Source organism: Pollicipes pollicipes, unplaced genomic scaffold (genome assembly GCF_011947565.3).
Source record: "Pollicipes pollicipes isolate AB1234 unplaced genomic scaffold, Ppol_2.1 Scaffold_3087;HRSCAF=3621_pilon_pilon_pilon, whole genome shotgun sequence".
NCBI classification, from domain to species: domain Eukaryota; kingdom Metazoa; phylum Arthropoda; class Thecostraca; order Pollicipedomorpha; family Pollicipedidae; genus Pollicipes; species Pollicipes pollicipes.
Genome location: NW_023596225.1, coordinates 7167700 through 7181536, shown reverse-complemented (window position 1 = coordinate 7181536; position 13837 = coordinate 7167700). Strand labels below are relative to the sequence as shown.

Genomic DNA, 13837 nt, shown 5'->3' with positions numbered 1-13837 from the left:
TGACCCCCCATGGGTCAGTCATAAACTTTCTCATGCTTCTTTACCCTGACTTCTGAGAGAAGTTTCAACTATACAGCTACTAGAGCACGCATGGTTCACTCTTCACGAACAGTGGCACAGCGGCCGGTTTCATTGATGTTTCTTCAAGATTTTATCCGAACTATTGGAATGGATGGATCTCTGGGATCGGAGGTCACGCTAAGCAGTGCTTGTTGTGTGAGCCCTGTGCCCTACCATGCGAGCGCGCAATTCTGTTTTAACGGCAGAACTTGGTAACGAAAATTTAACGTGCTGCGATGCTCGGCGTATTTAACGTCCTGCCTTCTGGTGTCACCTGACCCTTAACGCGGCCGCTGCCACCGGTCGTAAGCCATATCTGACAAGGACAAATATCGAGCACCTGGAGCGACTCGGACCCACACCGCCACGGGTGGGTGGATCGCAATGCAAGCGCTCTAACCAACTGAGCCAACAACACGGACCAATCGATGTTTGCATCATTAGATGTATGCTTTCAACTTTAAGGGACATTGCATGAAACCATCCTGCACCAATTTTATTTTTGTAACAACTTATAGCGCAAGTTTTCTGAGAGACCAATCGTGACATTCATGCGGCTTTTTGAATGAAAGAAGATGCACACTGCATTAAAAGGGAGCGCACGTTTTAAAGCGCATACGGAATTGGCGTGAGAACTTGCTTCAAGTGCACGAGCGCAACTGTCCTGCAATTCAACTGTCTACTGCAAAGAACGAAACGTTTGTGATGTAGACACTTATAATTACATACGGGACGTTCAAACGTTATGTTCAGGTGCTAGCCATGGGGAATGACATGTGCTGTTTTGCACCGGCGTCATGCTGGACTGAGTATCGTTCGGTGACGTCTAGGCTGGGCTGTTTCACAAGGCTGCCACCTTTCTACGAATTTGGTTGGAATATGGCATACCCGACTTCCGGCCACCCTGACGGCGCAGGTATCAAGACATCATAATCAGTTTTTGCCCTGTCGTCTCGCACCAATGCTCAACTCACACCTCAGTGACAATTTGGCCATGTTTCCAAAACGGCTGCTTTCGTGGCGGACAAGTTCTTTCAATCAAATCTGAATAGAAACAGACCAGAAAATGGGCATGGAAGCCAACTAATTTTTGAAAGAGCTAATAACCCGGCAACCGCAGGAGGAGCCACAGGCAAGCTCAGTACTATTAGTATGATATATTTTCAGCATGCCGACGGAATGTACGGACGAGTGAGTGCGAGTGCACCGGCAACACAACCTTTGGCTCACGTTAGGGATCAGCTTTCTGAATTGGAACAAACAACAGCTCCGGTCAGTGCTGCATGACCACCGGAGCCTGCAGCCGCCAATACCACACGGCCACCGCCGGGCCACCAGGCCGACACCAGGTAACCCGGGCCGGGGGCGGAGAAAGCGGCCGGTCGCATGGCAAGGCCGGCGGACGCCGGTGGTGGGCGCCGCCGGCCCGGCGCCGTCCGGACGCCGCTCCGCCTCTGTTGGGGGAGGCCCGGCTCTCCGCTCCCGTTACCGGTCCATGAGCCCAGCGCCGACTGCGGACCGAGGAGGCGGCGGCCTCTGACCACCGGCGGACGAACCCGGCCGACGCGTGCAGAGCGCGGGCCCAGATCGGAGGGTGTGAGCCCATGAACCAAAAGAGACATCTGGGAAGTGATGATTTAGGGGGCCTAGCCGACAGACTGCGAACGCTGAAGTCGGATAGCACATTGTGCTCCATTCTACAAAAGCAAATGTGGTGCTGAATTTTTTGAAAATTGCGATAGAAAAAAAGATGACTTCCTTAACATCGCTATCAAACTGGTGACATACTTTTCTAAAAGCGCAGACCTCAGAGAGCATGCAATGAAGAGAAACACATCCGCGCTTCTCTCCTCATTCATGGTTCGCCATTCATCTCCCGCAGCGCCCAGTTTACCCGGACCAAGTTGCATGCTGGCTTACGTCTCCCGTTCCAGCGAGCCCTGCCGAACGCCAGCATATTTTAAAAGGAAAGTACCCTGAGCGGGGTAATCTCCGTAGCGAAGGACTCCCAGATGCATGCAGTCGTGATCCACCAGTTCCTTCTCTCCGTAGTACCTCAGCCGTGAAACGGTTACTGCTGAATGAAAGGGCTCTAATCGAAACCAAACGAAGCCAAACTAAAGGCGGAGAAAATACACATTCTTGGCTTCTCGTGATTACTAACGATATCCCAACAGCGACGTACAGGCTGTTCGTCGCAGAATACACGCTAAGGAACACCGCTTGGAATTGGCTCTCCCCAAGACCCTGGCACTGCCTTGAAAAGGAAGGGCTGTTTTGTGACAGTGAAGGCCACCTGTGTCCTGATGTTACATGCACGACGAAGCCGCCTAGCTCAGTGCTGTAGCAAGACAACTCACTATTTGGGGCGTTTCGACGCGGTGGTCAACCTGAATGAACGCTGCTGGGTCGGACGAAATGTGTAATACAGCATTAGTTTTCACACGATGTGTGAAACAAACTATGTTTGTGGACTGTCGCACAAACATTTCTAGTGAAGACGGCAGGATTCGAAATGCATCCAGCACATAATCTGAGGACAACAGGGATACCGAAAAATGTTCGCTAAAAACAAATCACTACATGCTTCCAGCATCGCCCCCCTGCTGACCCAACCCCCCTCAGGCACTGCATCATGCTGAGGATTCATGTAGCTGGAATAAAGGCACGCCACAGTGTCCGCATGCAACATGCGAACAATCCACATGCAACATTCCACATGCGAACATTTTCATTCCAAATGTCGTGCATGGCTCCGAGGCATTCCCGGTATTCTACAGCTGGTCTAAACATAAAATTCAGGCCAAGTTAGACTGTTCCTTTATCAGCCATCATCACACCCAGAATGTTTCCAGCCTGTCCATTCCTGAAAGGAGAGGGAAGCGGGCATTTATAACCTCTTCCTCCTTCACAATGGCGTAGAGACGAAGACTGGGACCAAGGGCAATACGACAGTAACATTTGCCACAGGATTTTGCACGTGAGCGTTTGTAGGCATCATTTCAATTAGTGTCATAAACCATCATCTTCACAACCTTAATTGCCCTGTCGCTCGGCGGAAAACAATTCATTTCTAGGTCGCGTCAAGACTTTATGAACTGTGAAAAAAGTGTCATTTTCCGATGCAAATGTACTAAGTGCACCCATTTCCAAATCACGTATGTGTATGACAGTATACATTTTTGAAAGCACGTTTCATTGAAAACCAAGCTACAGTGGGCTTTTGTAATATATTTCGTGATATCGAACAAACTTCGAATTACAGTGCAGTTTGTGAACCCCAAAGCACCTCGGTTTTAATCAAAACATGCTTAAAAGTAGATAAAAATACATTTATGGAATATACAAATACGTCATATATGCTTTTTCCTCGGAGGACCCTGGCAACGAAACTACATCATCGTAGCTTGCGCAAAATATAACTGCGGATGCAACAATGTGCCATAAGGCCTATTATAATGCCTGCACACACTGTGTTTCAGTTCATGGCGGCAGGCACAAACTGAAACAGAATGTGTTGGCCGCTCGTCCATTATTCAAGCGTGAGAGATCACGACAGGCTTAGCTCCTGGTTTTTGCCGTGGTCGCTGGCCGTTGTGCCCGACAAAGGTCAGTCGGGTTGTGATTCACTGTCCGGGTTGGCATGCTAGATGACAGAACGGCGCAACGTGTTACCAGAACCGCCCGCTTAATATTGCAGGCCCATAACGTTGAGAAATTTTAGTCTAAACGAAAAGCCATGTTGAGCAAAGAAGCATGGCATATCAATAACAGAGTATGTATACAGTTTATTAGCAAATTGGTCTTCCGTTCGATAAAATAGACGGCAGCTGTGGAGGACATAGATGTAGGAGACTCCTTTTCCCTTTTCACGAGGCAAGCGTTTCTCAATAGACTTTCAACAACCGTTCTGCGCAGGTTCCAAACTCTCGCTACCTTGAATCGTATGCATAACTGTGCATAACCAACATTAAAAGTACATTCGGAGCCAGCTTAGCATTCACATGACACGAACGCCCTCTCTCCAAATATTGTTTCCGCAAACACAGAGCTTAAACAATACGCTGCATTGTACAATCCTCTGACATTTTTGCTGGGTGCAGGCCACGGCGGCCGGCGGCGGCTCTGATCCGGTGGGGTGGGGTGGGGGGTGGGGGGGAGGGGCTGCAGCCGCCCGGGTGCATAACCGGCGGCATGCCCGCCGTCAGCCACGCCGCGCCTTTTTTCAGCTGAACTGTGACCGCTTGGTTAGTCCCGCTGATATCACCGGCGGCTGAGAGGCGAGGGCGAGCGAGCCCATGCCTTACGTCACCACACCACGCTGCTGCCAATACGCTCCGCGAGAAGCGGGGGAGGAGCGAGCCCATGCCTTACGTCACCACATCACGCTGCTGCCAATACGCTCCGCGAGAAGCGGGGGAGGAGCGAGCCCATGTCTTACGTCACCACATCACGCTGCTGCCAATACGCTCCGCGAGAAGCGGGGGAGGAGCGAGCCCATGCCTTACGTCACCACATCACGCTGCTGCCAATACGCTCCGCGAGAAGCGGGGGAGGAGCGAGCCCATGCCTTACGTCACCACATCACGCTGCTGCCAATACGCTCCGCGAGAAGCGGGGGAGGAGCGAGCCCATGCCTTACGTCACCACATCACGCTGCTGCCAATACGCTCCGCGAGAAGCGGGAGAGGAGCGAGCTCGGGTCTGACGTCACCACGCTACGCTGCTGATAATACGCTCCGCTCACATGACAGCGGTAGCCGGCTCACGGCAACCAAACAAACGAGCTCGTCACTAGACTCGCAACGGAAGCACCAACTTATTGGGGAGATTCACCTGTGCCATGAATCCCATCTGTCCAAAAAGATTCGAGAGAACTCGCCAGAAGACAAAAATGATTCTTCCTTGGGTGGACTTGCTATTCAATAGAGAACCAAACCGTATCATGCGCATTGAGGCAGGCCATCATTGTCCGTTACTTCCATCTACAACCGTAGTGTTTGAGGTCATGTACCATTGCGTAGATGAACATCCAATCGCAAAAATCCTTAAGAGTTTCATCGGCTACACTATTGTGGTCTGGTTACATAGCGTGGTCGTTATTTCCGCAAAGGTTTGAACATAAAATTACTGCGCAAAAGAACCTCACGTCCCTTTTGATGACAACTGGCGCTCAAGTGGAGCCCCTATTTCGCGTGCATGGGCTATGTAAAACTTGTTCCGCACACTTCGAACTGTCCAGCTGCCAGATGAGGCAGCAGAGAGACAAGATGTCATGTTGATTGTGATGATGATGATGACGTCAGATGATGTGCCTCGGCCAGACCGTGCCAGTCCGGCCACCAGCATGTTCAGTTGCTGGATAACCTTTGTGCATCGGCCGCAGGAAACCAACCTGACCAACGGGAACTATGGGCCGGCGCCACTGGACCACGCTAATCGCATTCAAGATCCAATCCGCTCGTACGGTGGCTTTCAGACAATGCACAACACCAATGACATGCGGTGATCTACGCGTTCCCATGGCAACGGTGGCATTCCAGTCACGATCCCTTAATCAATTCATATTTGCTGTGCACACTGTAATACAATAACATCCGCGGAATTTACAACACAAATGTTCTCCTGCTCGTGGGATGGAAAACTATCGGGCGGACGCCACTACCACTCGGAGTAGACACGGGAGCACAGTGGCGCGGCGCACGCTCCCTGCATGCCTCCCGCGTAGGCGACACGAAGAAGGCTATCTCCACGAAGCGGCGCCTTTGCTGCCCTAATCGGCTTCCCCGACGGGATGTGTGGCGGGTGCTCGGGCTCCCAGTGCTCAGATAGAGGGCCGGCGGTTACTGAGCGGAGGCTGACCCCTGCACGAGCGCAGCCGTGCAGGACTGGACTCCGCCGACCTTGTCCAGCCAGCCAGCTGTCGCAAGCCCGCAATCAAGGCGCGACTCTGCCCGGCGGGCATGCCGGACAGTGAAGGCGGCGCCGGTGCCGCCTCGGTGCACCGCACGCCCGACCTTTCGGGGCGTGCAGCAAGTCCGACTCGACCATCCCTATTGGTGTTTCGTGCTTCCTATCGTTGCCTCACCGTCTCAAGGCGGGACGTCCCATGAAACCTGATGTGAAAAATGCTTGCCAACATGGGCTCTGCTGATTGTGACTACATTACATGCTTCCGTGCTCTGCCGAAATGTAGGTCTGCCGTTGATTACTGGCTCCTGGAGCCGGATGCCTATGGTTTTTGATCGAATATCGATGAGACAGTATTAATAGCCCAATTTCTGATGCAATTAACAGAAGAACAGAGAAATATATGTGTATTTCTGCTACATGCCTTCATCAAAACAAGTACCAGTTGTGAGCTCATAATTGTCTTTTAATTGACATTTTTAAATTTGCTACTGATTTTCCTTCCAATAAAGGCATGCAGCCCAAACGTCACATCCATCTCTCCATTTTTCCGTTTATTCTATGAGGAATAAGGCTATTGATACTGTCTCATGTACAAGCATAATGCTCCTCGCCAAAGCCCTAAACATGTGCTTGGGTGGGGATCAAACCAACACCCCCGAATGTTTTTCCGGAATGATCTCCGAACGGCGCTGCGTAGCTGCGCCAAATGCTGTATAGGTATAGACAACTGAATTGGGGGTCGTTTGGTGTAAAACAATTTGGATGCAACTTACAAGGTCGCTGACCTACGGCAGATCAAAATCAGGCCATGGATTCAGCGAAGTCGATTACAGGGGAATCGTTCAATCTGATGCCACAGCGGAGTGTTGGACGAAGCCACACGTCTCTGAGATGCTTCATTAGACAACATGACAACTGAATGAACAAATTCTATCGACCTAGGGTCAGATACAAAGGTAAGACCGAGGTCAAACGTGCCTGTTTTGTAACTCTAGGGCTTGCTGTATTGGGTAGTTTCTGATGCTCATTTCCCATTGATTGATAACAGGGACCAGAATTTACATCTTCCACGGCATTTCTTAAGGTCAGAATGGGTTTTGTGTGGTTTTGGCCACCATGACCTTCGAAAGATTAAACGGGGTCACTGACCTTCACTGAGCATGTGTCTTTTCCTTAGAATAGGTATCTACGTTCTGGGGGCACTTTGGATACCAGCCTGGAGTTTTACCTTGTTTGACCTTATTTGCCCCGAATGTCACAACCTAGGATCCCAAACTCTCACCTAAGTGAGTTCACATACGTGCCAGGATACTCTGTGAATTTGGTGTCTCTAGCTCTTTCAGTTCCTGAGTTCTCAGGGGGTCAAATTGACCCCCACCCAAGCAAAGGGTATCTAACCGGCCATCCGGTCGCGTGTTAACAACTTACGCAATTCATTGAATATCCCTATATATCTTCTCATTTACAAGTAATCGTAGCTATGCTGAGACGTTTGCATTGCAAGTCTCCTTCCAATCCCCACTGCGGACCTCGCTCCCCCTTTGAGCCCTCCTCGCCATTGCCATTAATGCCACTGGCACTGCCTCATCAGAGGCCTCACGGGTGGCCGCAGCGCCGTCCCATGTGACACTCCGCCACCCCGCCACCTGGCCACCACTAACCAACCTGAGACGAGGAGCGAATGAGCGGGGCCCGCCGAGAGCGCGGCGGCGGGCCGCGGCCGGCCGGCGGCGCCCGCGCCTGCTCCTGCTCCCGCTCCAGCAGCGTCTCCTGCTCCTGCTCCGGGATAGGCTCCTCGAGCCGGACGGGCCGCGGCAGCCGGCCACGGCTGCCCTGGCCGTCCGCCTCCCTGCGGCCGGACGGACGACGCGACGCCATGCCGTCGGCACGTGCGCACGAACACTGCGGTGGACGCTGACGCAGGGGCCGCACCACACCGCCGGGACGGGCCGCCGCCGGCTCAGCACTGACCGCGCCGGCCGCCGCCACGTGCCCCCTCCCTCCCGCAGCCCCTCCCTCGGACGTGTCAGCGGTCGACCACGGGAAGTGGTGACCAAGGCGTGCTACTGCTCAACTCGGGTATCGCTGGCCGGTTCGCCGTGCGGGAATGGCAGGCGGCCCGAACAGACAGCGAGGCGGAATGGTGTACAGAATGCAATGTGCGGCACTGCGCTAGTCAAGTGCGCGAGTGCCGCATGGGCAAGGGCGTTAAGTAACGACATCTTGGATGCCCCCATGACCGTCCTCATTGACTCATGACTGCTGACGATGCCCCATTGACTCATGACTGCTGACGATGCCCCATTGACTCATGACCGCTGACGATGCCCCATTGACTCATGACTGCTGACGATGCCCCATTGACTCATGACTGCTGACGATGCCCCATTGACTCACGACTGCTGACGATGGCCCATTGACTCATGACTGCTGACGATGCCCCATTACTCAATAATCAAGCATGCGTTGGGACTAGTCTACTTCGGAGAGCGACACACCAGTCGGGAGTGACGTCAGCGCACCAGTCAGAAACGGCACACCAGTCGGGAGTGACGTCAGCACATCAGTCGGGAGCGCCACACCAGTCGGGAGTGGCGTCAGCCGGAAAATCAGGCTTCATCTTCAGCTAACGACGCCATTGTTCTTTATCTCACTTTTATAAGCAATATCGGTATCCCGTTTTGAAAAATGGATTAAGAGTGACGCTCGTCAAGGAGAATATGTCATTTCAAATGGTCCGCGGTGTTTGTACGTATCAGGATTGTTTTAAAAATGAACCGTTATAATTTTTTGTCGATATTCTAAATCAGTGGGTAGTAGCTCGGGCATCGCTTTGTGAACACAATTAAAACTAATGGGAGGTAGAACAACCTTCGCCCTTATTTGCCATCTTTCATAACGCAAACTAATAGGATGTAGGTCAATGCGCCTACCCCTGCTGTTACCAAACATAAGATAGATAAAGGCTTGCGAAAGAAAAGCAGTGAATTGTTAAAAATAAAATACCATAAGTGGTAGATAGTTGTCTGTAGCTATGTTAACAGACCTGCACTTGACCTGGCCCTACCAGGCTAGGTCAACTGTAGACTTTTCCTGAAAATATAAATATTTCAGTTTTACATGCCCAGGAGCGGATCCATAGGAGGGGGCACGGGGCCATAGCCCCCTTGGGCCCCAAAGGGGCCTATGGGCTCGGGGGGGGGGGGGAGGGGAGCATAGCCGGCCGAACAGGTGCAGTTTTTTAACACAAAACACAACACAACTGGATTCTCTTAACTTCCAGGCGACCAAGAACAGTTGTAAGCAAAAGTGAAGAGCCTATGAGAAGTAAAAAAATATCCAATGTTTGGAAAAGTTGTGTACTGGAAATTTTAACCCTCATAACACGGCCTAGGGACCCCATACTGTTTCCGAGGGACCTATATGCCCACTTGCAGGACCGTTTCGATAGTCAAGGAGCTTTCCACGTTGCCTTTCATTCCTTTGCATTTGCTAGGAGGGCCCTGCACTGTCATTGGGGCCTTCCTGCTAGCGTGCCGGGGCACTCCTGTCAATCACGAGCCTTTCCACGGATTCTTTCCATTCGTCAGGAAGGCTCTGGGCTACAGCCGGGGTCCCATATCTTAACCTACCGGGGTATTCTCGGTTGCTCAGGGGCCCTTTACGTGGGTCTCGGCTAACCTGCCGACACACTTGCAAGATGTTCAGCGGCCCTCTATGTCGGTCCAGGGCGCTTCCAATCCTCTATCACTTGCTATCCAATTTTCTATTGCCTGCTATCTGATTCTTTATCACTTGCTATCCAATTCTCTATCACTTTGCTACACTCTTGTCGGGGGCCCATCTGATGACCTCCTTAGGCACACTCAGTCGTTTGGGGACCCTTCACACTGGGTCTTGGGTACTTCTGAATGGGTGCCCTACACTCATGTAGGGGGGGGGGGGGGGCTCATTTGATAACCCGCTCGGGCACATTCGATCGTTCAGGAGCCCTTTACATTGGGCCCTGAGCACATGCTATCTAAATGGGCCCTACGCACCTGTCGGGGACCCCCTCTGTCGGGGCTCCCTCTGTTGGAGCCCCTTCTGTTCGCCTCCTCAGCCACACTGAATTGCTCGGGGAGCCGTGCACATTGGTCCTTGGTGTTTAAATTTAGGACCCACTGCTCCTATCAGGGTCATCTGATAACCTGTTCAGGTACACTCCGTTTTTCGGGGGCCCTCTGGACTAGGTTTTGGGTGCTTCCTATTTGAATGGAAGGCCCTGCGCTCCTGTCGGGGCCCCTTCTGACAAGATGCTGGGGCCCATTCGAACGTGGGGACCTCTACATCTGGTTTTGAGCACTTACTTTTTGAATGGAGGGCCCTACGCTCTATCCGGGAGCCCTATCCGTTAACTTGCTCTAGCGCACTCGGTCATTCAGGGCCTCCTCTGTGTCGTGGGTATTTTATATCTGAACGGAAGGCCCTACGCCCTTGCCGGGGCCCAATTGTTAACCTGCTGGGCACACAAGAATATCCGGACCCTCCACAGTGTGTCTTGGGTACTTCCTGCCTGAATGGAGGGCCCTACGCACTTGTCGGGGACCTCAACTGTTCGCCGCTTCGGCCACACTGGATTGTTCGGGGCCCTATATATTGGGTCTCGGTGCTTGCCCTATACTCGAAGCACCTTATAATTTGTTCGGGTATACTTCTTCTTTCGGTGGCCCTCCTCACTGGGTTTTGGGTAACTCTTATTTGAATGGAGGGCCCTTCGCTCTTGTCGGGCGCTTCTGATAAGCTGCTCGAGCGCATTCCATCATTCTGGGGCCATTTGCATAGGGTCTTCGGTGCTTTCCATTCGAATGAAGGGCTTTACGCTCTTGTTGGGAGCCCTAGTTTTTCAACCTGCTCGAGCACGCTCGATCATTCGGGGGCCCTCTGCATTAGGTCTTGGGTACTTCCTATTTGAATGGAGGGGGAGTGGGGGGGGGGGGGGGGGAGTCGCCTACACTCTTGACGGGGGCCTTATATGTTATCCTGCTCTGAGGCATTGAATCATTCGGGGTTTCTCTGCATTGGGTCATTCCTTTTTGAGTGGGGGGCCCTACGCCCTTTTTGGGAACCTTATCTGTTAACCTGCCCGGGCTCACTCGAGCATTCGGGGGCACTCTACGTTGGGTCTTGAATACTTTTTATTTGAATGGAGGGCCCTATGCTCTTGACAGGGGCTCTTATATGTTAACCTGCTCAGGCGCACCAGGTCGTTCAAAGTCCTACACATTACATCGTGAGTATTTCTTATTTGATTGGATGGCACTATGTTCTTGGCGAACCCCATCTGATCAGCTGCTGGAGCCGGCGGCGGATGCAGAGGTGAGGGGGGGGGAGGCATAGAACCATGCCCCGTAGACCGTGCCGAAGGAACCTTAAGACTCCGAAGGGGCCCATAACCAGCTGGACGGACGCAGTTTCTTACGTGAAAAAACGGCAAAACTGGATGCCTTTGGGCCTACAGACGACCAAGAACAATTGTTGGCAACAGTAAAGAGTTCATAGGCAGCCGAAGTTCATTCTTCACTAATTGAGCAAGTGTTTCTAGGGGAAAATTTTCGGGCTCATTACGCTAAGAGGCATTACGCTGTTGGTTGCCTGGCCCTATATATCCACTTACGGGGTCAATATGATCGCTAAGGAGCTTTCCACGTTTCCCTTGATCTCTTTGCATTTTCTCGAAGGACCCAATGTGCTGTTGGGACGCTGTCTGCCTCCATGCCCGAGCACAACTGATCGCTCAGGTTTCCCCCCATGGATTCTTCCCATTCGCCCGAAAGGCTCTATACACCTATTCCCGGGGGCCCATCTGTCAGGGTACACTCAGTTGCTCAGGGGCCCTTCACATAAGTCTCGGATTCTTTCCACTTGCTTAAAGGGCCTTGTGCTGTTGCTAGGGCCCTTATCAGGTACAGCGCGGAGACACCCGATGCTCAGGGGTCGTCTGCTTTGATCAAGGGCTCTCGTCTGCTTTGATCGAGGGCTCTCGTCTGCTTTGATCGAGGGCTCTCGTCTGCTTTGATCGAGGGCTCTCGTCTGCTTTGATCGAGGGCTCTCGTCTGCTTTGATCGAGGGCTCTCGTCCTGCCTTTGATCGAGGGCTCTCGTCTGCTTTGATCGAGGGCTCTCGTCTGCTTTGATCGAGGGCTCTCGTCTGCTTTGATCGAGGGCTCTCGTCTGCTTTGATCGAGAGCTCTCGTCTGCTTTGATCGAGAACTCTCGTCTGCTTTGATCGAGAGCTCTCGTCTGCTTTGATCGAGGGCTCTCTCTCTCCTCTCTTTGGTCTCATTTGTGGAAGACTCTTCACTCCTATCGAGGCTCGTGTTTTCAACCTGCCCGTACATTCTTGATCGCATAGGAATATTAATTCATGGTCTTGGATGATTCCCCTTTGATCGGAAGGTCCTGTGCTCTCGCAGATGCCTGATATGTCGGCTTGCCGGGGTGCTGCCGGTCGCTTAGGGACCCACCATGTCGGTCTGGGGTCTTTTTGCGCGCCCCGAGGACCCTATACCTGTTGACGGGAGCCACCTTGTTAGCCTCCTGCGGCACCCATGACTGCTCTGGTTTCGTTCCGATTGACCTTGGTGCCTTCGCCTCAAAGCAGCAGTCGAATATGCGCCGATAAACTTTTACGCGCAATTGCCGAACGTAATTTTACATGCCGCCGACGTCGTATGTGTCATTTTCATTACCTATTGAGTGCACGGCACTCATTATACTAGTGCGTCACGTTCTTAACCTGTTTTGAATGCTAGGGTATGTTGTACTCCTTGATAACAACGAAAAAATTATGCATTAGTCATCGGCCATCAGCTGATTACATCGCTTAGCCGTTTAGCCGTAAATACATAAGCTAGGAATCAAGTCCATGCTTGGTTTGATGGCTGTTAGCAGCCAACTTAAGTGTATTTTGCCTGGCGTTCTGAAACACTTAGCCTTAAAATCACGGCGTTTAACATGATCTGTGGAATAGGAGTGAGCCCTATGCGTATTCGCGCCTAGCACGCCTAGCTTTATAGCGCTGTGCACAGTAAGATAGGCTTCCGTATTTATCAAATAAATGAATAAGTAGATACCTTATTTATACCTATATATATACCTATATATATATATATATATATATATATATATATATATATATTGCATACGACTTGCCTTAAATGTGATCACCGAAATGCAAGGATTTTTTTGGAGGGAGCCCCAAACTCCAAGATGCCCCACAATGCTGCGTGACTCCCCCCTGACGAAATCCTGGATCCGCCCATGTACACGCCAATGTGTGCATAATCATGCCACGTAATAGCATTTAACATACACAGACGTGTTCCTTGTTTGATTATGAGCACAATGACATATAGTTTTGTGTGTTTTAAGTGTGCATGTATGATGTTGAGTTCCGTTAATGCAACAGTGGGCGCCCGCGATCGACGGATTGGTCTCCTCTCTCCCTCTCTCCCTCTCTCCCTCTCTCCCTCTCTCCCTCTCTCCTCTCCCTCTCCCTCTCCCTCTCTCTCTCTCTCTCTCTCTCTCTCTCTCTCTCTCTCTCTCTCTCTCTCTCTCTCTCTCTCTCAAAATGTTCTAACTTACTTGTACTAGCGCGTTTACTTAAACAGGCAATCGACTGTGTTGACAAGAAACACTGGAATTGAAGTACCCTTCAACTGAATGTGTAGTATCTGATTATGTTTTTATAACGCACAATACATGTGGGCCTGAATAGTAAATCCAGCAATGCATAACAGTGAAGCATGCGCCGGGAAAACAGGTTGGCAATGTTTTCGGCCGGCCCATCCTGATGCGGCACACCCGCATACAAGGCCTTCGCA

The 13837-nt window shown here is 51.6% G+C and overlaps 1 protein-coding gene across 1 annotated transcript in view; it reads right to left on the bottom strand.

Annotated features, from left to right (window-relative positions):
• The window catches only part of LOC119089308 (uncharacterized), a gene marked incomplete at its 3' end in the record, with an annotated part of 42471 nt that overhangs the window by 4810 nt on the left and 23824 nt on the right, over positions 1-13837 (bottom strand). Inside the window, 1 exon segment of the mRNA XM_037211974.1 lies at positions 7639-7887. Coding sequence (XP_037067869.1) covers positions 7639-7887 — 249 coding nt within the window.